The following is a 25,564-nucleotide window of genomic DNA, read 5'->3' on the forward strand; positions in this document are numbered from 1 at the left end:
TCAGCACATGAGCGATCCCAGGTTCTCCATTTAAATAATTTTTTGCCTGATCTCTTGCAAAGCTGCTGCTTTAGAAAATTCAGGTAATAATTGCTGGACGGTGTAACTAAGAACTGCTAACATTAAGAATTGGTGCCTGCTCCTCCCTCCCTGTCCCTTTTTCCTTTTGTGTCATGACTTTTAGATTGTAAGCCTGCAAGCAGGGAACTATCTTGGCTTTAATTACGTGCAAGCCTCTTTTTTTGGTGATTACAATCGCTCTAAATATATGATGAAATCTCACGGCACCAATACAGGGCTGGCCGGGGTGCTTCTTGGACCAACTGCAGTATTTATATTGAGGGAGAGATGGAGAGATCTTGATTTTCACTGCTCCCAAAATTACAGGCAAGGCTCTGACAACTGAGGGTGCTTTTCCTAACAAGCTGTAGAGAGAGCCTTGGCAGGTTGAATTAAAATCATCTCTCAGCCTCAGCTTCCCCTAACTAGGAACAATGGGTGGCCCTCTGGCAGGGTTATTAGGAAGGCTGATTTGGAGGCTCAAGGCCTGGCTCTTGAACAGCATTCCCTGGGAAGGTCTCGATTTAAATACTGCACTGCACTGATCCTGGAAAATTCCTCTGGCTCCGAAAAGCTCAGCTAGCCACATGTCTGGAACAGAGCACATACACAATTTCTCTCTCTTCCTGCTCACCTATAGCCAATCACTCAGTGAGTTTAGGATACTTTAGGGAACAAATTTACCCTCCAAGGCAATGTGGCTCCCAGATGTTGCCCGACTACAGCTCCTTACCACTGTCCCTTCAGGCTGGGGCTGATGCGATCTGGAGTCCAGCTACATCTGTCTGTTTGATCTGCTCATGACACTTAGATCCCACCTTTCCTCCAAGGAGCTCAAGGTGGCGTACATATTTCTCTTCCCCATTTCATCCTCACAGCAACCCTGCGTGGTAGGTTAGGCCAAGAGTGAATGACTGACTCCAAGGTCACCCAGTGAGCCTCATGGGCTGAGTGGGGATTTGAACCCTGGTCTCCCAGGTCCTAATCCGTCACACTAACCACTACGCCACACTGACTCTCCTGGAGGGCCAGTGGTTCCCCCCATTCCTGCTCTAAGGACAGGACCTTTTCAGTGGTGGCACCAGTACCCAGAATGCTGTCAGGGAAAGGGATGGAGTATGACGAACAGAGGAAGCTGCCTTACACTGGGTCAGATCATTGGTCCATCTATCTCAGTGTTGTCTACACTGGCTGGCAGCGGTTTCAGGCAGGAGTTTCTCCAAGCCCTACCAGGAGATGCTGGGGAATGAGCCTAGGACCTTCTGCATGCATGCAAGGCAGATGCTCTCTACTAGACCATCAGCACAGGCTTATAGAGCAGGCATAGGCAAACTCGGCCCTCCAGATGTTTTGGGACTACAACTCCCATCATCCCTAGCTAACAGAACCAGTGGTCAGGGATGATGGGAGTTGTAGTCCCAAAACATCTGGAGGGCCGAGTTTGCCTATGCCTGTTATGGAGTATGAAGCATAACCACAGGCCTCACAAGGTTAAAGGGAAGGGGGAGATGCTGTTGCCGTCTGAATAGAAATTGGGGGAGCAGCTTCATGTTCACCCCTGTTTGTAACCACCTCCCCAAAATGCCAAGGGTATGTCTGTGTGTTACCTTTTCTTTTTTTTGCACAGGTTAAAAATTCTTGCAAAAAATGCCCTGCTCTATTTTGGCTCAGTCCTGTCATTTTATAATGCTTTACAATACTGTATTGTGCTTTTTTTTACCTGCTGGCTATGAGCCACCTTGAGTGGCTTGATAGTGCAAAAGCAAGCAGGTTAAGTGTAAATAATTTTTTAAAAGGTAACACAGATTACCAAATACGTTCCACATTTGAAAATATTGCATAAATCAATTATAATGGGGTCTGACAACCAACTAATTTTGTGGTGGTTGGTGATTAATCAGCTGACCTATATTAATTTGCATATTACCTTTTAAAAGCAAATATAAGTAAGGACTTTTTCTCATTTTTGAGATACATCTCATCTCATTTTTGAGATACTTGGAACTAACCAAAGCTACTGTCAGTTATTAAAAGGTTGTATTCTAGGAATCTAGAACATTGCCACGAGAGCTGCAAAAACATACAAGTTCAAACCCAATCAGTATTATGGAAGGCTGAGATTTAAAGGATTGGTTTGGCACTGATTTTGATGCATCCTTCAGATGTATTCTGCAGAACGTTGCTTGTGTCAGTTGCTTGCTGTCTTCTATGAGAAAGAGCTACAGGTTTTTCATCTAGAAAAGGCAAACTATCTGCTTGTGTGAATGACCCAACCTCAAGTCCCCCCCCCCCCCGCCATCAAATTTGGCAGACGGAAAGGTGAGGGCATGGATACCTCCATGTAACCTCAGCTCCACTAATCAATTAAATCAGGAGGCAAAATTTTAACCTAAGGTGTAAACTTCTTGTTCAGGAGTCTCCTGACGAAATCTATTAAAATCCTGCGATGGCAGGAAATAATAAAATTGTGACGGTTGCCACGTTATTTGCAATTATTCTTATTTTAAACCTGCAGCCACAGCCGGCTGCTCCGACCCCCAGACGCAACAGCGATGCTCCTCCGCATACAAATCAATGTGTTCACAAGCCAATGAGGAAGAAATTCCTTCCTCCCTCTCCCACCGCTTCCCATCCCATCCCAGCACCGCCACCTCCTATCCACACTGCAAATGCCTGCCACTTTGCAGACCTGGGTAAAGCCAGGATTTGCGCGAGAATCCCAACACTTTTAGTTTAGGCGAATATTTAATACTCTTATTAATCATTTTTAATCCGTTTGCCTTTAATTAAGAAACAGCATGATGCTCTCCTATCAACATATGCCAGGGAGCAGATTAATTGTGGCTTAAGATAACTCTCCTTGATTGGTGTAATGTATTAGCTAACTAGATGCCTGGCTTTTTTTTTCTTTAAAAAAAAAAGAGAGAAATATGCTCAGATACTACCTTCAAAAGCTTGGAGCCCTCCAGAGGGGGTGTGTGTGTGTGTGTGTGTGTGTGTGTGTGTGTGTGTGTGATTTCCCCCTTCCCCAAATATATTTTTCTCTTCCAGCGCCCCAGAGCACTTCAGAGGAGATATGAATCTATGTATCTCAACTGCCCTTCAAGTCACAGAACAGGAAGGGCGTAACAGCACGTCTGTGACAAAGGAGCAGCAGCCGTAGAGACTGTCCAGCATAAAATATAACCAAGGTTGAAAACAGAGAATGAGGTTCATGATGTGAGGGGAGGGAGAAGTGAACACAACAAGCTCTCTTGGACAGGTTAAAATAAACAGAAGGAACACGAAGATGTTCCTTTTGGAAAGAGGCAGAAATAAGTACAGTAGTAGAGCAGGATGAGTGAGGCCTCCAAAAATTCAACTGCTTCAAGGAAAATGCTCCTAAGCATCTAATGTGTCGGTTCTTGGCAGAAAAGCTGAACTGTGACAGAATATTCCTCTGTACCTTTAGAATCTACTCGCTGGGCAAAATCAGACACAAACCCACATCTTTGTTTTCCATGTGGAGAGAAATGGAGTTTTTTGTTTGGGGAAGTGTTCCACCCCTGCCTGCATCTCAAACATGCTTCTTGGGAAGAATGAGGTCTAACCTGGATTGAGTCCACCAAATTCTGCCTTGTGGACCAGCTGAATTCTTTGCTTTGTACAAATTACTTGGCGGAAGCACCTGGTGTTTCTCAGGAATTCAAGGACCTCTCTCCCCGAAACGAAATCAGTGCGTTCTTTAAATCAGTGGTTGAAATCTGCTCACTTTTGAAAGGTTCAGCCTGCCATCTTGATTCAAAACCCACTGATATCCAGGCGCTAACAAAACCCTGCTCCTTCTTTTTAGGAACCGCCACACAGAATTTGGTTACGATATCGTAAAGAGGTGTCCAAATTGCATAGGGAACAGATCAAGAGACAAACAACTCTCCCAAACATGTAACACATGCAAATCACATCGCCTAACTCAATCTGCCTATTTTGCATAAACTTATTCTGACTTTGTTAGCCGTGAGGGGGCAGAGAAAGGAGATTTCCCCTTGTCTGCAGACCACTGGAAATTCTACACAGCTCCCCATCACCCCAACCTCAGCCTCTAGGGATCTGCCAGGCTTTGACCCCACACACTCACTTTATAGCCATGAAGGAGGACTGTAAAGGCAAGACCTTCCAAATGTGGGCTGGATGTAAGCCACAAAAAGGTATGCATTCATATTTACCTTGACCGTGCCCTCAACTTCCACAAACCAGCGTCTTAGCATGGCTTGGATCTGGCCATCTGTCAGTTCTGGGTTGGCATCATGGATTTTCTTCTTGACCAGGTCCTCAAGGAGAAGGCGCCGGAGCCTCCAGTAAAAGAAAGTGCGGGATGTTTTCCACTCCAGAATATCCTGTGTACATAGAGTGGGGGCGGGGCAGGTGATGAGTTGCAATGGATGTGGCAAATAAATAATAATAATAATAATAATAATAATAATAATAATAATAATAATAATAATTTTATTATTTATATCCCGCCCTCCCCAGCCAAAGCCGGGCTCAGAGCGGCCAACAACAACAAAAGCAACACAATTCACATAAAATCCCAATCAATTAATTAAAATGCATTCTAAAATCAACTCATTCTAAAATCAATTCAAAATCAAATTAATGGCAACTGTTGGGCTAGAGTTCTGTGAACCTCCCCCTACACACACACATACTAATCCAAGACGGGGAACCTCTGGTCCATGGGCCTCACTTAGACCATCAGCCCTCCCCATTTGGCCCATGAGTCTGCTTAGCCAAGACATACCTCCCTGCCCTCCAGCAGGTATGGAGTAGGTAAAGTCACAGGTCATTGTGATGACAGTTGTGCGGCCCCAACCACCTTGGTAGAGCATGAGACTCTTGATCTCAAAAGTCGTGGGTTCAAACCTCATGTTGGGCAAAAGATTCCTGCATTGCAGGGGGTTGGAGTAGAGGACCCTTGTGGCCTCTACCAACTCTTCAGTTCTACGATTCTATGAAATATGACCTGAGAGAGAGAAGGTCCTGGGTTCAATCCCCAATGGGAATGTCCCCTGTCTGTAACCCTGGGCAGCCAATGCCCGTCAATGTAGGCAAGAATAATAATAATTTTTTGTACCCCACCCATCTGAGTGGGTTGCCTCAGTCACTCTGGGCAGCTTCCTACAGAATATACAGAAACACAACAGAACACCACACATTGAAAGCTTCCCAGGGCTGCCTTCAGATGTCTACAGGGAGGGCACTTTGTGGACCAATGGTATCAGGCAACTTGCTGTATTCATGTTCACATCTGATGCCAAAGGGGTTTGTGTCCCTGCTCCCTCTAGATTGCAAACTCTTTCCTAAGCGTTGCTAGGGAAAGGGATAATATCTTGAAACTCTCTTTTCCTTTCCAAAATTTTAATATTAATGCCACATGGTTAGTATAAACCGCGGCTGGCCACGGCTCCCCCACCCACCCCTGCTTCTTTGAAATTTGGGGCTGTGAGGACCTCCTCAGTGACCATTCAAAGGATGTCTGCGCACACCGGAGCTTTTGACAGCAGCAGCAGCAAGAAAAGGATTCATCGTACTTACCGTAATGACACCCTTCTCCTGCATCCGGCCGGGCGTGTCGTGCAAGTCAGCAAACTGCACTGCTACCTGATGGTAAATGGGAATTAGGAATTCCTCCCGTTCCTTCAGCTTGGTCTCCAGTTCCTTCCGCTCAGCTGGGCTTAGCTCCGGGGTGCCTGAAATCAAACAACAACAACAAAAAAGGATACCTGTCAGAGACCGCAGGGGAGAAGAGAGAGAGAGAAAAAAGCAGAAGGAACAAGCCACAGGGAACAAAAAAACCCCACTCTCGGCTCCTCCACCCCTACAGCTTAGAAACAAGTATTTACTCGGGTTCCCTCACAGGCGAATAAGCGAGCTCAAGACCAAGGTGTAGAAGAAGAAAAGCACAGAAGATACTGAGACACTGTAGATGTCCCAAGGCCCTGAAGAAAAATAGGCAGAAGGTCCCAAGAGCCCAAAGAGCCCCTCATTTTCACACCATTATATCCTTGGCCAGTTCAGTGTCCTGCTATCCAACCCAATAGTTCTGATACAGAATCGGAGCAGAGTCAATCACACAGAGAGCGAGAGAGCAAACTGCATTTATAAAATGCATGCAAATCTACAGAGATCGCAGCTTCACACGCCATAATCTACGGTGCTTCCAAGATCTAGATTTTGAATTTCCAAGCTACAGAGGAGGGTTGCGGGGAAGAACTGAAGGACAGATGATAAGGAGATGAAATGAGTTGGAGGGACACAGAACAGCATTCTTGGGCAAAGCACAAGGATCTGTGTGGGACAAGAAAGAAGCACACACATATCCCTGTTAGCCAATCCCGACTGCTACATTCAGAAAATTCTGACCTCTGAGTTATATAAGCTCCAGATGTGGTGGAACTCCCACCTGCCTCATCAAGCAACACCTGGAGAGCCACAGGCTGCCCACCCTGCTTTCAGGAGATTAGGTCTGCATTTCTGGGCTGAACCAGTATCTACCCAGCCCCAACAAAAAGAACCCAATGGGTTAAATAACCTCCAATCAAACTGGGATCTGAATGTCAAAGTACATGCATTCAGTTGATTTTTTTCATCTCACGCTGCATCTGCATCAGAACTACTTTTAACTGTTTTCACATGTGCAGTTGTTTTTAATTGGTCTATAAATTAAAATCAGAAATACAGGGCCAGTTTAGAAACAGCGCTATGCTCAGTGCAACATGAATGAATGATGACCCATAAAGGCAGCACTATGGGCAGCTCACTGCAATGCGTTTGGCTACAAGGCCCACTCAGAGCTAGCACCACGGACAGCTCAAAGCAGGGTGCTGATAGATTGACTGTGTGCCCTTTGACCCAATGAGGATTTTAATAAGCTTAGCCACACTCGACTATGGCTGGAATCTAATGCTGGAATTTGAATCACAGAATCACAGAACTGTAGAGTTGGAAGGGACCCTGGGGATCATCTAGTCCAACCCCCTGCAATGCAGGAATATGAAGCTGGTCCATACAGGCATTGAACCTGCAACCTTGGTGTTATCAGCACCATGGTCTAACCAACTGAGCTATCCAGGCTCTAATTTGCATTTAACATTGTATGTGCACCTCGGAATGAAGCCAAACAGAAGCTGAGTTGGCCTGTGCACTGGAGCCATTTCTCCTGGGGGCCATGGTGGGGAAAGCAAGAATAGCCATCATGTTTCTTCCCATTGCAAATAGCACATCTTTGGGGGGGGCAGTTCCAGCTGGAACCACAGTGGGCACACAAAGGCTTAACCATACACACACAATTGGCCCACCACACTATTTAAATTAGCAACACAGGGGAAAAACAAATGACAAGTGTCATGTGCAGCTTGGCGCTGAGGGGGAAGGCTGCCTGCTCCCTATACATGTCAGTTCAGAAGCTCAGAGTAACCCTCTGCCCCTTCAGATTGAGCCTGGCTTATGCCAAGTTTGCTACCAGCCAGTTATCTCTGCCTGTCCCTCAGGAAGGTCTCATTAACAACAGGAAAGGCCCCTTTCTCTAGGCCCCTTCTCTGAGGAAGGCAGGGAGGACGATGACAAGGGAGAGGGCCTTTTCAGTGGTGGCTCCCCATCTCTGAAACACTCACCCCAGATAGTTCTGCCTAGCACCATCATTAGCATCCATTCAGTGCCAGGTAAAGACTTATCATTCCCCTGCATGGCCCAATGTTGTTGTTGTTGTTGTTTAGTCGTGTCCGACTCTTTGTGACCCCATGGACCAGAGCACGCCAGGCACTCCTGTCTTCCACTGCCTCCCACAGTTTAGTCAAACTCATCCTGGTAGCTTTGAGAACACTATCCAACCATCAAAGAACAATATAATACAATTATTATTAGGCCTTGTGGACATGCCAAGAGTCACTGATGGCTGAAGGATGAGGCCTACTGCACTTCTCCTGTCTATAGCAACCCCTCCCTGTCACTAGTCCTACCCCCACCCCGCCACTCACAAAGGCTTGGTTGGAGAGCAGAGGGTGGGAACTGGAAAAGTGAGTTGAGGACCACCTCCCTAGCTCTCCCATGGATGCCTTCCACCATAAAAGATAAGGCAGGAGCCAACTACAGAGACAGACTTTTCAGTGGTGGCACCTTGTATCTGAAATCCTCTCTCCAAGCAGCCTCACCAGGGGCCCACTTTGTTGACATGTGGGCAACTTGTCTACTGCTTTTAAGAAATGTTTTATTTTATTGTACTAGCATTGTTAACCACACTGTGGCCCAGGAACACGTGTTAATGAAGGTTCCGACATCGATGTTTGAATAAAACTAAAGAAAAACCCCCAAACCTTCTTGGGGAAAGCATAGACAGACAGAGGCTCTTTCACAGATTTTTCTGGGGTGGGTGGGGGGTTATGAAACCAAATTAATTATGGGGCGAGCTGGAGATTGCTCATCCATCACTAGCTGTCAGTTGTTTAAGCCAGAGCATGATGAAGGTGGGGGGAGAAACAGGAGATCTTAACTGGAGTCATTGGAACACAAGGAAGGTACCTTCGACTACGTCAGCCTATTGGACCAAATAGACCAGTACTGCTGACACTGACTGGCAGTGGCTCTCTGGGGTTTCAGGCAGGGCTCTCTCCCAGCCAGGGGTTGAACCTGGGGCCTTCTGCATGCCAAGCAGATGCTCTGCCACTGAGCCATGGCCCTTCCCTGGAAGATACATGTCACAAGCGGGGGGGACGGGACCAGAGCGGAGGAAAGAAAGGTTTGATCAGATGCAAGGCAGGGGAGGGGGGGGTTAAGGCAGCCCCCAGAACCAGGACCTATTCTAAAGTGTGCAAATACACAACACTGACCTCTGCACGCAAATGTGCTGGAGTTGACAACGTGTGAGATGCACATGCTTCATAATTGCAGCATTACATTTTCATCTTGTGCCGCTGCATTCTTCTAACATAAGCCAAGCGCACCTCAACGACTTTTACTACACTAGGAATCAGGTGTGGGAAGGCTACTGCTAGTGCCATAATTATTTTTAAACACAGTAATGTGCTGCCTTCTTTTCTATTTTCTATTGCTTTTTAAAAAAGAATCCTTTTTTTTTTTTTGCAGGACAGCAGCAGTTGTTAAGGAAGCAAACACTCATGTATTCCAGACCGTCTGCCACCCTTGTGTTGTCGAGCCAGCCCCGGTAATGATCCAGGTGAGATTAACAAATATGTCAATGTCTATTTTCTGCTTAATTTAAAAGTGGCGTCTATAAAGATTTTTGGCTTCTGAACCCTCTTCTCCTGAAAGAAAGAGGTAACAATGAAGGATGGGGAAGGGGGGGGAGAAGGGGAATAAAGAGTGATTATCCTATCATTGATTGATTGTCAGGAACGTTTCTTATTCACTGGGTATTGTAAAAGGCTAAGCTCTCAATCAATTCCATAAGACTCCTGTACAATTAAATATAAAGGAATAGGTTTCTTTCTTTTGCAGTCAGATCATCAGGCCTCACACTTAAAAGATGGGGAGGGCTTTTACGCCTGTGCAAATAAGAAAATCTTCAAGGGACTCCTGAAGGAAGCAAAGGATGGTTCCCACCGAACCTGTACAGCTAGGGAGCTTCACAGGGGCTGGCCTGCCACACTAAAGACTCAGTCCCTAGCGATGGCCAACTGAACTTCAGGGGTTGCATGGGGAACAACCAGAAGTGCCCCATCAGAGGATCCCAGCCATCAGGAATCTGTCCTCAAGTTTCATGGACTGGTAGATGCAGAGGAATGGTGGGAGGAACCAGCTGGGGAGGGAAGAAGGCTCAGAGTCTGGGGAATGGTGGAGAGATGGTAATGAGTAAATAAAGGGAAAAGAGGGAGAAGACTGGGAGGAGGAGGTGTCAGAAGCTGAAGAGGCAACAGGGCTTAGTGAGTGGGGGGAGTCCATGGCAGAGAGAAGCCCAGAATCAGAGGCAGAGGCTGAAGCAGCAGAGGAGGGAGGCCAAGAGGCAGAGATGAGTCAGGCTGGGAAAGAGTCACAGGTGTCTCCTGCTCTTGCTGTGACCGGCTCCTCTGCTGACTCCCAGAACCAGAAGAGGCATGAGGCGGGAGGAGCAAAGACAGGCATGCAGGTGCAGTCTCCGACTGCTTGGGAAAAGCCCTGGAGAGGAGGCGACATAGGCAGCTGAAAGGAGGCAGGGACTTTTAGTCTTGGTAACTGATCTTCATGGAGTGAGACCACCGGGAATGAGCTGCTATGCTCACTAGGCCCAACACTCAGCCAAGTTTGTAGAGATTGTGCATTTGCTAATAAAGAGTTAACTCCCAACTCTGTACTGACCAGCATACTCCTGTGGCAAAAATATACTATGGGACCAAGTTGTTTAGGGCATTGTGAATTAACACAAGTACCTTGCAACCAGTGCTACTCTCCACAGTGGGGTAACAGGTTGCCAGTAATCTGCTCCTGTGAGCAGTCTGGCTGCTGCATTCTGCACTAGTTGAAGCTTCTGGACCAAACGCAAGGGTAGCCCCACATAAAGTGCATTACAGTACTCCAGCCTTGAGGCTACCAATGCATGGACCACTGGAGTCATCAGGCTGCTGCGGTCCCGGCACATTCAGAAGGATAAGGCTACCAATGGCTACAAGCCATGATGCCAGTGTTCTACCTCCAAGGCAGTATATGCCTTTGCATACTAGCTGATGGGAGTCACAAGTGGGGAGGAGGCTACTGCACCCATGCCTTGTTCGCAGGCTTCCCAGAGGCACCTGGTGGACTGATGCGAGACCAGGAAGGTGAGCTAGATGGGCCATTGGCCTGATCCAGCAGGGCTCTTCTTTGTATTCACGGATCTCCGAACACTAGTGCTGTTGAGAGGTAGATTGCATTTGCAGAAGCTATCAGCACAGACAACTCACACACCTTGTTTTTATTTTTTAAAGGAAGATCCCACAAGTGCAAATTTCCAACAATGCATCACCCTACAAAGTCATCTGATGCCGAATGGCCATTCTGGAACTCCCAAAGTACCAAGCAGGCAACGGCGGGGGAGAAGAGTCTGAAGGGGTTTCAACTTGTGTTCCCTTTAAGAAAGAGATGGACGCTCTCTAGCAAGTCAAAGATGTTGGCTAGTCTATCCCTCCCAACCCGGTGTGTGTCTCATTTTGTGCGTGACCTATTATCTTCAATAGGTCAACAACCCATAAGCAGCTGATCTGAGAGGACACATTCACCATGGTGCTGTGAGAATGTTTTACCATATAACAAAATCTGTGCTTCTCCCAAGTTGTAACGGACTACGACCGAAAGCAAGAGGGCAGGTACACAACAGAAAAGTTAGAAAGCCGCCAGTCACTGTGTTTCTTTCCATTTCTCCCAATTTCCCAAGCCAAAATAGCACCAAGAGCCACAATCTCGAATGCTGTTAAGATACCATATGGCGTTCATACAATAAAATCAATGCTAAAAAACTCATTTAACCTGAAAACGTGACACGCAAAGACTGATCTAGCTCCTAGTAGTTCAGCATCCCTTATCTACTGACATTGAGTGAACAGAAACTCCAGAAGATTCCTTATATACTGGGTCATGCTATTTGCCCACCTAGCCCAGTTTTACCAACTCTGACTGGAAGCAGCTCTCTAGGGTCTCAGGCAGGGAAAGGTCTCCCACCGTAACTAATGCCCAATCCTGTTAAGCTGGAGATGTCGGGTACTGAACTTACGAGCCTTCTGCATGAAAAACAAGGAACCTCAGTCTTGGGGTGGGTGTGGCATACGTGGCCCTCCAGGCCTCTCTAACTGGCCCTTGGGATCCCGACAAGGCCACCTTCCTCACTGGCCCTGCTCTGCACCTTCCTCAAGTGATTCTACCTGGCTGGGGAAAGTGTGCATGAACTGAGATAGAATGCCTCTTGCTTGCTGGATGTGTGTATCAGGCCACACACACTTTTGCCACACCCAACACCTCTGGAAGGGTGCCCACGTGTGAAAGCACTCTCCACTAAAACACAGCTCTTCCCTTAAGGATTTCCATTCAGTCCTCCAGCTCCCATCTCTGGCTATGGGTATATGAAGCAGCTCAGTTTTGACTGCCTGACTGAGCTCAGGACTGCAGTGCCTTTTCTGTGGTGGCTCCCTGCTTATGGAATGCTCTTCCTAGGGAGACCTGCCTGGTGCCATCACTATCTACTTTTAGGCACCAGGCAAAATCATCTGTTTTTACCCAGGCTTTTGGCCGTAATCTGGAGGTTGTTTTTTTAAAGATATTTGTGATTTCTTTTAGTGGGTGGGATGTGGTAGGTCTGCCTTTTATAAGTATGAATGTGACTATGGTTTTTATTCTGTTTTGGTTTTTTGTGAGTTTTAATCTTTGTACTACTATGTAAGTTGCTTTGGGTTACGTTTTGTAAAGGAAAAGCAAATAATAAGTGCACATAAATAAATGAAGGAAACTGGAAGTCTCGAGGGTGTATAAGGGACAAGTTAAGTGTGAAAGGAGAATGGGAGAAGAATTCATACTCTGAGAAGTGCAAAGGCAGTAAGAGAAAACGCAAAATAAATGACCTTTTCCAGTTAGCCTCTTTATCAGCAAATTCTGCCCAAAAAGGAGAGACTGGATCACAATACTTCCAGAGCCAACGCCTGTACTTAGTTTGAGGGAAACTGAGCTGCGGAACTCATTGCCACAAGGAAATCACCATGCCAAAGAATTCAGCCATTTCAAAAAGAACAATCTCTCAATAGAAAATGATGTTCTTAATTGCGAACTGATATGGCCAAACTCTGTCTCTATCCACTACCATTTTGTAGCTGACTCCACCCCTATACTGAGTCTCTCCAGTGGGCCCCTGTTCTGTCCTGTGCCGTGGAGTTCCACTGGCTGACTGTACTGAATTAAAAACCACACTTGGCTTAATGCTGCACTATGGCCAGTTTCATATTGACTTCATTTTCAAACGTTGGCTTGATTGTTTTCGCACAGTCACACATTCCTGATTAACCATTTCTGCCGACAAATCATGACCAGAAGACTTAAAGATAAATAAATCTCATGTGAGTTTTTGTGGGTTGATTTTTTTAATAAAAAAAAAAGCCTAACTGGCAAGCTCTAAAAAGTTTAAGCAGCCTAAAAGCGCTAGACACACAGCCTCACATCCCCTCCCCTGCTGCGCCAAAGCTCTTCCGCTTACGCCAAAGCTCAACACGTAACATTGAGTGACATTTTAATAAACACGAAACTAATAAAGATTTCGGTTACGACACTTGGGAAAAAATTGATAATGAGCAGATCTGTGTCACATTATTCAAGATCTTCCTTGTGCTGCCCCCAAGCCCTCTCTGCCAGTGGAAACCCAGTGGCGGAGAGAAAGGTTCAGAAGGAAAATGCAACGCTGCCCTCAGATTCCCTCCACCCAGCCACCCCCCGCCCCATGCAAACGACACACAGATGCAAGAGCACCGTCCGTCGTCGTCCCCGTCCCCCCCCCCCGATGTTGCCACAAAGCAGCCGCTCGGTAGAAATGATGGCGGCCATTCAGGGGTTAAGAGAGGCAGCGAACCCCCAGCTAATGAGCAAGTGTGCGGCAGGCTGTTGTAAGATAAATGGAACTCTCTGCGCTTCTGCTGGAGTCAGCATGAACCGCGGCCCTGCGGCTTGTTTGTGGCAAATGGAGTGCGCAAAATATCAAAGGGCAGTGATCCAGAAGACGACCGGCTTTGACAAATTTTAAATTGGCCAGAAAGAAAAACCGGCACAAAAAAAAAATGGGAAAAAATGAGAGAGAGAGGGAGAAATTATGCAATTCGCTGTGTCCTACAATCTAGGCTCATCCTGCTTTTGAACGGCATTAGTGGGTGGGGGAGAATCACCACCACCACCGATGGCCCGACATTGAGAGCAATTATGAGCCATCTAAGCAAGACACTTATCAGCAACCAAAGCTTTTAATGCACACTCTCCCATTCTCTCTGGATGGTGGAGAAGGGGCTCCGCCTATGGTGTCACTGGTGGTGTTTTGCACAGAAATTATTAGCCTGTTTCTTTGGTGGGGGGAGATTGGCGTCAATAGATATTTTTTTTTATAAAAACAAAACAAAACGCACACAAACAAACCATGCTATTTAAAAAAAGGGCAGGGGGAGAAATTTGAAGCATCTTTTAATGGTAGTAAAAAGCGCTCTTTTTGGTTTTGTATTGATACCTCTGGAAGGCTGAGTGCAAACCAGGGTGAGAAGAAGAGATTCAGGGGATGTTAAGAGCAGCTGAATCAAAAATGGGGATTCAGGGTGTGAGTTCAGCACATCTAATGCTCTGGTTGGGAGGAGTCATGTGTTCAAAATAATGTTCACCCTTGTGCTCGGACACATCCAGCTCCTACGAAGAAAGGGCAAACTGTTCCTGGTTTGCCGTACCACAAAACGCTTTCAGACACAGCTTTGGGGTTCAGTGCAAAGCAGCCTAGCTGCAATGTTTGTGGGTTTTAAACCAAGCAGCCTAAATGCAACCTCCATACAGATATGGCACCAACATGCAGTAAGGTATTAAAAAAAAAAGTCATAAGAATGTAAGGGCACAAATAAGAGCTCTGCTGGATCAGGCCCATGGCCCACCTAGTCTAACGTTCTGTTCTCACAGTGGCCACCAAGATGTCTGTGGGAAACCCAAACACTGGACCTGAGCACAGGAGAACTCTCCCCTCCAGCAGTTTCCGGCAACTGGTATTCAGAATCATTTTTGCTTCTGAAAGCCACGCAAGTTGGTAGACATCACTGCCTCCTGGGGGAGCAAGTTCCATAAACTCTGTGCTGCACGAAAAAGCACTTTCTTTTATCTGTCCCAGATTTCCCAACCTTCAGCTTCATTGGATGAGTTCTAGCACAATGAAAGAGGGAGGAAAAACTCCGCTTTCTCCATGCCATGGAACATTTAATAAACACTAATCATGTCACCTCTCACTCGCCTTTTCTCTGAACTGATACACTTTATTGAGTAGAGAAAGCACTGTATAAATCCCAAATATTACTACTGTGTCCAGGTCCAGCACTCCTCCAACCACCTGCCCCATTCCCCCTAATGGACCAGCCTCCACTGTAAATTAACGCAGGAACTGTAACTGCAGCCTCCAATCGTTTCCAAAAAATCTACACACCTGACCTTAGACAGGCCTTTCCACACAACACACTCCTCCTAAATGCTTTCTTGGTCTCTGCCTTACAACCTGATGAATAAGGAGTGGAAAAACACCACCAAACAAACCTTCACCCCCCCATGATTCTGACAGGCAAAAGCCTCAAAATGGGCCAACAGAAGGGAAAAGTGGATGCATTTCTTAGAAACTAGCTGGACAGGTTTTTATTTGCACATGAGCAACCCCACCAACACTCACCAAGTCGTTCTGCCAGACGCACGTAGATGGGATCCACACGCCTCATTGTCTTCACCAAATCTTTCTTTCGGAACTTGATTTCCACTGTGCCTTCGGGCTCCAGAACCCCTCCTCTGAAGAAAGGGGGTGGGGGAAATAAACAGGAGTATGTTCTCAAAGAGGCTACTCCATTCAAGGCTGAGTGCGTCTAGACTGGGAGGTGCCCCTCCGTGGGGAAGACCCTTCTCCCCCACAGCAAGCAGCCTCCGAGGGATCCAAACCTCATGAAAAAGAGGGGAACTCTAGCACTAAATCGTATATTAGACTAGGATTTATTTGAATGTGGCATCTGCCCTGGAGGAGGAAGCGCTTCATAGCAAAAAAAATCCCCAGACCACGCATCCCTTCGCATTGTTCAAATTGCCAGACTAGGTTTCTTGGCAGTTTTATGCCTTAAAAGCAGCCTTACTGGACATGGTGCCCTCCTGACATTCTGGACCACAGTGGGTCGTGCCAACAGGGGCTGATGGGAGTTGCAGTCTGCTCCACAAGCCACACCCTTCCAGAGCGGAATCTCAGATGCAGAGCCCAAATGCAGGCCTCTCTGTACAGTGGTACCTCGGGTTACATACGCTTCAGGTTACAGACTTCGCTAACCCTGAAATAGTACCTCGGGTTGCTTCAGGATGAGAACAGAAATCGTGCTCTAGCGGCGCGGCAGCAGCAGGAGGCCCCATTAGCTAAAGTGGTGCTTCAGGTTAAGAACAGTTTCAGGTTAAGAACGGACCTCCGGAACAAATTAAGTACTTAACCCGAGGTACCACTGTATGGCCCTAAAACTCTCTCTAGGCCACACCTTTTCCCTAGCCACGCCCCTTCTCCCTAGGCCACGCCCCTCACTGCTGCAGTCAGGTGGACTTGAATGGGTCTGTCTCTGTAAACGGCAGCTTTTGATAGGTTGTTGGGACTCTCAACTTCATGATGATGGGATCTGGGCATCTCTCAGCTAGTTGGCCGTTTGCATCTCTGAGGTAGGCAAGCTGGGATGGAAGGAGGTGCGAGACTGAAGCAATTACCTGCTTTCCCGATCTGCGTACATCTCCATGTGCCGGGGGTTAATGGTGGGGTCGATCACCACCCAAGAGCCTCCTCTCAGCTCCGCTTGGGGTGGGATGTAAACAAGGACAGGCTGCCTGTACTCCCGCAAACCATCCACGATGTAGGCCCCGAATTTCAGCACCTGGTCGTACATGTCTGCACAGGGAGGGGAAAGGACACAGGTGTAAGAATCCTTCAAACAGGAAGTAAGGCTGCGCACAGAGCCCACCATGGTTAACTCATGGAATTCACAGCTTCAGCTTAAGGTGACGTGGCCACGCGCCATTTATCTCCGATGGCTTGTTATTGCTTTTTAATGGTTAAGGGAGATAGATCCGTGGCTGCTAGCCACATGGGCCAAACAGAACCTCCACATTCAGGGGCAGTCAGACTGCATGACGGCAGCCTTTGCTGACCTTGCACTGTGCTTGCTGAGGTTGATGGGAGCTGCTGTCCCAAACATCTGGAGGGTGTTTTTCTGGCTACCTCATTGTTTTGCTTGTAGTACACAGGAGTGGTTGATCTATTAGGGTAGGCATGGCCAATCTTGGCCCTCCAGATGTTTTGGGACTACAACTCCCATCATCCCTAGCTAACTGGACCAGGGGTCAGGGATGATGGGAACTGTAGTCTCAAAACACCTGGAGAGTCAAGTTTGGCCATGCCTGTATTAGGGTGAATGGGGCTCCACCCCACCAGTCCCAGTTTGCCCTCAAACAGCTGCCACCTGGCCCTGCCTGGCAGCTCCCTCCTCCTCCATCTCAGTGTTGCCCTTTGTAGAACTGAGAAGTGGGGAGGTGGAGGAAGGGAACAAATCTAGAACTAGTTGTCTCTATCTGCCATTGGCTCTGGCTCCCTCTACTGTTGGCCTCCCTCCCTGACACCCTCTACCAGACACTTTCGTGGGTTCATTTACAAGGTGATTGTAATCTAATCTTCCTGGTTATCATGAGAAGTGAGAAATAGTTTTTTTAAAGACTGCACTCCTGAAGGATTTCCAAGAATTGCTCAAATGTATTCTTTAACCGATGTTCAGGTGAACGGAACACTAAAAAAAATAAATGCTAGCAGCAAAGAGGGGAAACTTCTTTTAAGGACGAGTGAATGTCATCTCTGGGTGAAAAAGAAAAGATCCTTATTTTTTATATAAATATATATATAAGGGGAATGACAAATTTATTGCTAATTAAACAATCACTTTATTATGTAGTGCTAGCAATAAACCACTTGAAGCTCCTTTCAGCTAATTCCAATGTTAAGAAAATAATTGCTCAATTCAAATTATTTTAACCAAATTAATTCTTTAGGAGACATTTTTTAGTAGTGCTACATAATAAAATAATTGTGTAATTAGCCTGGCATTTTTCACTCCTGCCATGAGCGTATATTTTAACTCGGTAGAAGGAGGCTGGCCAAATGGGGAAGACTGCACTCCCTGCCTCCCTGCCTCCCTCTCTTTCTCATTTGCACGGAGACGGAGATTTTTTTAAAAAATAAATAAAGAGAAAAGGGAGATGGGGCAGGAATGAATCAAAGGGAGCTTCCTGAATGTAGCTATTTTTGCATGGAATTCAATTGCAGACTGGCAAGTCCAGGCTACATTAATTTATACCACCACCACCCCTCTTTAAAAAATAACTAGATTTGTTTTACTAATGTGATGGATGAACCAGATCATTGTTTGTTTGTTTTTGGTGAACATAGTGTTCTGCAACCTTCCTACAGAACACCTGAACGGATCTTCTCTACTGCCACCTGAGAACCTCTGCAGTGGGCAGTACTGAGCTAAATGTACCAAAGGTTTGACTTGCCTCCTACGTACATTTCTGCTTGTGTTCCACAGTCCCTCCATTGCCCTCTGTTAAACTAACAGGCAAAGGCAAAGGCAAAGGACATAGATCTGATGAAAGTAAAGGACTGTGCTACTGGGGAAGAAGTCCCAAGTATAGCTGGGCAGACTTACTGAAGGGGACACAAGCTTATTTTAGAGTAGGGATGGGGTACCTGTGGCCCTCCAGATGTTGTTCGACTCTAACTTCCACCAACCCCAGCCAACAGGAATGATGGGAGTTGTGATCCAACATCTGGAGGGCCACAGGTTAGAGGAAGAGCAGTGAATGTCATGTTATGTCTAAGGACGTAGGAAGCAGACTACTGGACATCTGGCTCAGTATCATGTACCCTGACTGGCAGAAGCAGCTCTCTGGGGCTTCGGAAAGGGGTTCCCCTCCAGCTCTATCTGGGGGTGGTGGGTGCTGAACCTGGGGGGGTCTCTGCATATGAAGCAGGGGCTCTAACCAAAGCAGAAGCAGAGATAGTTGATCCCTGTCTCTGATGGGCTGGGAAAGCATTTTCAGTTTTGACACAATGACCTCAGAACATTGTGCCACTGACAGAAAATCCTTCAAACCGTCCGGTGCAAAGTTAAAAGTCTAATTTCCCAGGCCACCGGAACAACCTTATAGGTTTGCACTGGCAAACACAGGCATCTGGAATTTTTCTCTGCTCGGGTAACTGCACTTTCTCTCTCTCCCCCACCTGCTTTCTGACTCTGTCCATCAATTCTGGGCAACACTCAAAGCTCGAATCATCCTTAGCAGTTTGGATGGGGCTTCAGAGTAAAAATGACAACACACACACACACACACACACACACACACACACCAAGCAATACACCCATTGCCTACATATAAAAAGAGTCTCCTAAATCCATTACGCTCAGGTTCCGCCATCATATAAACATGCAGGTAATCAGAGTTTGTTGTAGTTGTTTTTAAAGGTCTTTTCATTTTATTTTTTTCCATTCTGGTCAAAGTCTCTGGTAACCGTTTCCCCTTTTTATTGTTATTTATAACCTGTCCCAGGGGGTGGGGGTGGGGTGGGTAAAATAATAAGTATAACATGAAAAACCAACCGAGAGCGACCCCGTAGTGCCACCAGCAAGGCGGTTTAATATCTTTGGGATTTGCATCCTATCAACCGCTCTTCCCGCTGAGCCCAAGACCCCGGTGCTAATTTCGAGTAAATTTCACGCTTGATGTCTCGCTGTTGTGGGTCACTGGTGGTTCGTCTAAATAAACTGCTTCCCTCCATCTAAATATTCAAGGCGTCCTCTTCCTTCTTTTTTTTAAAGAGGAAATAATAATTTAATTTTTGCATTATGTTGAATAGCCTTGCGGCTAGACGGAGCTCATTCGGCAAAAATAAACCTTTCCCACTCTCGATATGCCTTTATTTATCATACAGATTTTTTTGTTTATATATGCATATAGGGATATAAATATATGTGCAAAAGCCAGTGTGTTTGGGGACACGTGTGCGTGCGTGCAACGGCTTAAATTAGACCTCCTAGGCCGACTTGTAAAGAGTCCCCCCCATCTCCTCTACTAATGTCAATTCTCAACATGGCAAGAGCGATCTCTAATCTTTTCCTACTCATTACACACAATTTTGGAGTCATTTTACCCACGGCGCAGCCAAATCTTAGCAGAGTGTGTGTATATATGCATGTATTTGTGTGTTCTTAGGCGCACCGAGGGGTGGTATAATTGTTTATTTTCATTCTCTGCTTAATCCTCTGCCCCCCTCCAGCTCCCGCCTCCCCCTACCGCCCAACATGGAAACCAAAATTGCAAGCGTTTCTCTTAAGGAGTGTGGGAAGATTGACAACAGATGCTCCCTTAACTTGCTCCCTGGGTTCCTCTATCGGCTGACACTGGATAATGTCCAAGGTGATCGCCCTTTGAGGAAGCTTCTTCTCTGGAATACATGTTCCTCCCCGCAGTGGAAGCTGGTCCATGAGGACAAATAGGGCACTGCCCCACCAGCCTCTGTCTACCCTTGGCTAGCATCCATTTGCCTGCCTGCTGACTTAAAACCAGCCCAGAGGTGGCCCTTGCTATCAACTTCCTCTTCCTCGTTGCCAGTTTTGCCCTTGTACAATGCGGCAGGGAGGAGGATGTGGGGAAAACAAGAATTAGTCAGTTTCACGTACTGTTGGGTTCCCTGCCGTCCACTCCACCAATCCCAATGGGCAAAAGCAACCACTGGCTGAAAAAAACCCACCCATTTTTAAACAACAACAATAACAACAATAACCTTTCATTCCTCCAGAGAAGCCTCTCCAGTTTGCAAAGACCATCAGCGGCAGCCCTTCCCGGTTGAAATCCTTTATTGCTTGAGCCGTCTTGAAGGCTGAGTCAGGAAACCACACCTGGCCAGCCTGCTGGATAATCTGTTGCAAGGTGAGTGAGAGGAAATGGTTTGCAGGTGAGTACAAGGATCAACTGCAAGGCAGCATTAGCAGCAGCAGCGAAAGCTGCCAGTACAAAACCAAAACCGATTAACTGCAGGAGATTAAGGTTGCTTTAGTCCACAGCTGCTAAGACACAGGGGGCTGCACTCAGAGCAGACTCGTGGAAATGGAACGGACCCACAGTGGTCCTGTCTGCTCATGTCAATGGGTCTGCTCAGAGCATGATGAATCCTGGATACAACCCCAGCAGAAACACCACAAAAGCTATTTGAAGACTTGCTGGGTCATCAACGAAAAGCTGTCAGGGCAGGGGGGTTGCGAAAACAGGCAGGGCATGCAGCAAAACGGGAGGTGTGGTGGGTCTCTGCGTGTGCAACCCATGGAGACCTACTGCATTTACACCCCTCCTTTCATGTGAGTGAAGGATGGAGGAGTGCTCCCTACAAATGTTGCTCTGGAGAACATCAGTGTTGTTGGCCTACATCTCACACAACTCCCATCACCCCTGGCCATTGGCCGGTCTATCTAGGGCTGATGGGAGTTGGTATCTATCAGCTGGAGAATCACAGATATCCCCCAGTGCTATATCACTTCAAAGGGATATGCTTCGGATGCATGCGGGCAAGTGAGTGGCCCCAAGGACAGATTTCAAGTCATGTGCCTTGTTCCAGAATTAACTGAGAAGTTAAGCAGTCCTTCCCATTCTACTAACACAGAGCTCTGTGTAACTTGGAGGCTTGTGTGCACTGTGGCTCATTGCCTCCAAAGTTTGTCCCATTTTTATTCATTTATTGCCTTTATATCCCACCTTTTCCTCCAAGATCCCCACAATAACCCTGTAAGGCAGGTTGGGCTGAGAGGCAGTGACTGGGCCCAAGGTCACTCACTCAGCTTCATGCCCAGGTGGGGATTTGAACCCTGGACTCTCAGGTCCTAGTCCGACATTTTTAACCACTACATCATGCTAGATCTAGTCGGAATTACCTTGGCACTTTTCATACCCATTTGCAAAGAACGAAACAGACACATTTTCACCACCCTCAACAACAACTGCCCTCAGCATCCCCCAAGGACCCATGCCATGTTTTAGGAGCTAAAAAACATACCTTGGCTTCTGAGTCCAGGTTTGCAGGGTCTGCAGGAATGGTCAGCTCCACTGTCCGGGTTTCAACCGCAACCACGCCAACAGGTATTCCACCCAGCCTGGTAACAAATGGCAAAATGCACAATTGTGTTTGTGCAACAATGAGAGAGGGGGTTAAACCCTTTCCTCCTGCGCAGTTTTTCCAACTGAAAACCCCCCAAACCCAAGGAAGAGACAGCAGCTGCTGCTTGTGGGGATTTGTTCTTTTTGTTTTGTTGGGGAAAATGGAAATTTATTTTGAGGTGGGGGGGAAGAGAACTCTCACATACCCAGCCCCAAATCTATAGAGCACTGCCATCAATTTTAGAATTAAACATATGCAAAGTGATTAGGCATTTAGAATATTGCCTCTCCTTGGCTTTCAGTCTTTTAGTCACTTTGCAGCATTGTATGTAGCCATCCTTTCCCTCTGAACCACAATAGGGCTTAAGTTGAGCAAGAAAGCCAGAGAAGTACATACGAGGCAGGACATTCTCTCTTGCGGATATTACTGAGCTTTCACCAAACACCCTCCCAATCCTCCATACAGGCAGGGAATAATGCATTATTTGCGTTCGAGGACATATTCCACCCAGGCAAAAACATTAAAGGAAGGGATGAAGCAAGGGCAGTGAAGACTGTGGCCAGGGGACTGGCCTATGGAAGAGTCCTGAGGCTTGGAGGGCCACATTTGGCCCCTGCGCTTGAGGTTACCCACCCCAACTTACTGTATTGACAAGTTTGGCTGTGACCTAGAAATCAGAAACCAGTTTTAATTTCATATCCGTCTGGAAAACTCACAGCAGGGCCTTAAGCAGGCCCCCTGCCCTAATCTGCAGTCCGGAGATAATTATACTGAGCTCCCGTGCAGGGCTGTTGTAGAAATGACAACAAAATAATGTACCTTTCAGTGCTTTGAACATGCAAAATTCTCCACAAATGTCAAACAACAACGACTTACCTGGCTCTGCCAACCACAACTGTCTGAGCCCAAGGCTGCATGATCTCCGAAAAGGAGCCGTAGTCAAAGAAGCCAGAGAGCCACTGGCCCTTCTGAGCTACAAAGAAAGGTGGGGAGGGGGACATCAAGAGGAGTGGAAGTGAGCGCAAGTTGTCCCGAGTCTTGTGAAGCGGATTATAAATATGCAGATAAATAAACATAATTAAAAGCAAAGCACAAGACAATGCATACAAATTGCATATCTGCTCACATGAATTATAACATTTTCTTGCATCTGATGAAGTGGACTCTCAAGTGCAGGTAAAGGTTATGCCGCAATAAATGGGCTGTATCTTTTAAGGTGCCGCGTACTGCACCTTTGTCGTCGTTTTCAAAATGCTTTAGGGTTGCAGCCTGCAAAGTCATCCCATTTGCACAAGGACTTCTCCCTTTCCTCTGTGTGCCCCTCAAATCTGTCCTGGGAGTTCCCTCAACCCTCCAGAGCAGACTTGGCGGAGGGGGACAGAGGGGTGGGGCACGTTGGGGAGAAAAGGAAGTTGTGTTACGCAAATGGAAGTCGTGGAGGGAATGAGATTTAAGCCTGCCTTGCTCTAGCCCAGTGTTTCTCAACCTGTGGGTCCCCAGTTGTTGCTGGACTACAACTCCCATCATTCCTAGCCAGCATGACCAGTGGTCAGGGATGATGGGAGATGTAGTCCAACAACATTTGGGAACCCACAGGTTGAGAACTGCTGCGGGTCTAGCCAAAGGGAAGGAATGACAAAGAGATCAGCCAAACCAACCAAGGAAGTCTCATTGAACCAACAAGCCAAAGAGGGGCAGCTGATAGCCCCTGGACTATGTATAAATTGAAGCATGTTCAGTTTTCTCCGAAGACAGGCAACTCTGCTATAGCTACACCAGTGTGGTGCAGTGGTTAGAGCGTCACACTAGGACCTGGCAGACCAGGGTTCAAATCCCCATGTGGTGATGACACTCACTTGGGTCAGTCTACGTCTTGCAGCCTATCCTACCTCACAGGAGTGTTGTGAGAAGCGTTTGTGGGAAGGGGGTTATTCGTTTGTTTTTGTTTCGTATTTGGTATTCTCATTTTGTATGTTTCTGTTGTGAACCGCGCCGGGTTCTTCAGGTGGAAGGCGGCATATGAATTTAATAAACAAAATAATAATAACAACATTGTGAGGGGAGCACCCTGCACACTGTCTTGAGAAACTTGGAGGAAAAGTGGCATTAATAGAGGGAAAAAAGGAGGCCACCTTTAACCTTGCCATCAATACATGGGGAGCCCAATGCAAACTCTGAAAGAGACTTTCTCAGAGAAGTTGGCAGTGCCAAGTGAATCTCTCCAAAAGTTATATATTAAAGGCTATGAAAATGTCTGCCTGCTGCCAGCCGCTGTGACTGTCTCTTTAATTTGCTCGTCTGCATAGCGAGGGCCATTTATCAGCAGAAGGCATCATTTACTGTTAAACGATGGGACATAGGGAGCAGAGGGAATTTGCCTTGCTTTCCCCCCTTCTCTTTCTCACAAGACAAGGCAAACATTTGTCAGAAGGCAGCCAAGGCATTAAAAGAGGTTGTTCTTCAAGGCTTTCCCCCGGTTTCTAAAATGTATGCACTTTAAATTTCTTTTAAGCCAGGCTATCAGACCGGAATTCTCTCCCCCTCCCCGCCTCCTCCTCCTCTGTTTTGGCAGTAGCGAGACTGAACCAATTCTTAAAGACATGGACTGATCATTTGGGGGAGCTCCCACCTCTTTGTGGCTAAGCATGGGCTTTGGAGACAGAAGGTCCCGGGTTCAACAGGAACGTAAGCTGTTCCTGGAAAATACCTATTGAAATTAATGGAGCCCAGTTATTCAAATCCATTGATTTCAATGATTCTACTCTGAACAGGGCTAAAGTTTTTATCTTGTGAACCGCCCTTAGATCAACAGATGAGGGGCGGTATACAAATTTAATAAATAATAATAATAATAACTTTGGATGCAACTATTGAGACAAGAACCTTGCTGATCTCCTGGCTTGAATCTCCTGTTTAGAGTGTTATGCTGTTTTAAAGGACTAGTTTATTCTGAAGGTGGGTGTTGTTTGCTGTTGGCTTTCAGTTGTTTGTGAACCTCCTTGGTTCAATGTTTCCTACACTGACTGGCAGAGGCTCTCCAGGGTTTCAGACAGGAGTCTTTTCCTCAGCCCAACCTGGAGATGCCCAGGATTGAACCTGGGACCTTCTGCATGCAAAGCAGATGCTCTGCCACTGAGCTATGGCTCTTCCCTGATATGTTTAGGAGGGATGCAAACAGAGCAAAGTGGGAAAGAGGAAGAGGCTTAAAATCAGTGCCAAGGAGATATGGGCTCTAGGCAGGCGTTGCCAGCTTCCATACCTCTCTCTTGTGGGGTGGGGAGGAAACCTCCACTGCCCTTAAGCAAGGAGAATTGTGCTTCATATAAAAGCCTCTTTCCCCCACAGGCTCTCTACAAACGCAGGAGGTGGGGGAGGCCTCTCGTGCTCAGCCTCTTTTGCAACGCTATAATTTTGAACAAGCACTCCTTGCCCTGTAACGCCAAGTGCAAAAGCAATTAAAAAAGTGGAATCCGAGCAAAGCCAACCTCTGCTGACTCCAGCGGGATGGCAAGTGTTTTATCAAGCCCAAACTTGAAATTACTATGTTCTAATGTTCCTTGGCTCCGTGGCCCCCCGCTGTAAAAT

At 46.8% G+C, this 25,564-nt stretch overlaps 1 protein-coding gene and 1 long non-coding RNA gene across 7 annotated transcripts in view; one reads left to right on the plus strand and one right to left on the minus strand.

Annotated features, from left to right (window-relative positions):
* ACACA (acetyl-CoA carboxylase alpha) overlaps positions 1-25,564 on the minus strand; it is a 183,804-nt gene that overhangs the window by 7,036 nt on the left and 151,204 nt on the right. For all 6 annotated transcript variants that reach the window (XM_053367490.1, XM_053367488.1, XM_053367489.1 and 3 more), the window contains 7 exons: positions 22,856-22,952; positions 21,878-21,974; positions 20,615-20,750; positions 16,495-16,672; positions 15,440-15,552; positions 5,635-5,789; positions 4,266-4,436 (listed from right to left, as the gene is read on the minus strand). In XM_053367490.1, coding sequence (XP_053223465.1) covers positions 4,266-4,436; positions 5,635-5,789; positions 15,440-15,552; positions 16,495-16,672; positions 20,615-20,750; positions 21,878-21,974; positions 22,856-22,952 — 947 coding nt within the window. The remainder of the gene's footprint in view (positions 1-4,265; positions 4,437-5,634; positions 5,790-15,439; positions 15,553-16,494; positions 16,673-20,614; positions 20,751-21,877; positions 21,975-22,855; positions 22,953-25,564) is intronic.
* LOC128402981 (uncharacterized) lies at positions 3,070-11,301 on the plus strand. The gene is made up of 3 exons (XR_008327825.1): positions 3,070-3,270; positions 9,181-9,271; positions 10,995-11,301. It is a non-coding gene; the product is annotated as an uncharacterized LOC128402981 (long non-coding RNA).

This window comes from Podarcis raffonei, chromosome 15, assembly GCF_027172205.1.
Source record: "Podarcis raffonei isolate rPodRaf1 chromosome 15, rPodRaf1.pri, whole genome shotgun sequence".
In the NCBI taxonomy this organism is placed as follows: Eukaryota; Metazoa; Chordata; class Lepidosauria; order Squamata; family Lacertidae; genus Podarcis; species Podarcis raffonei.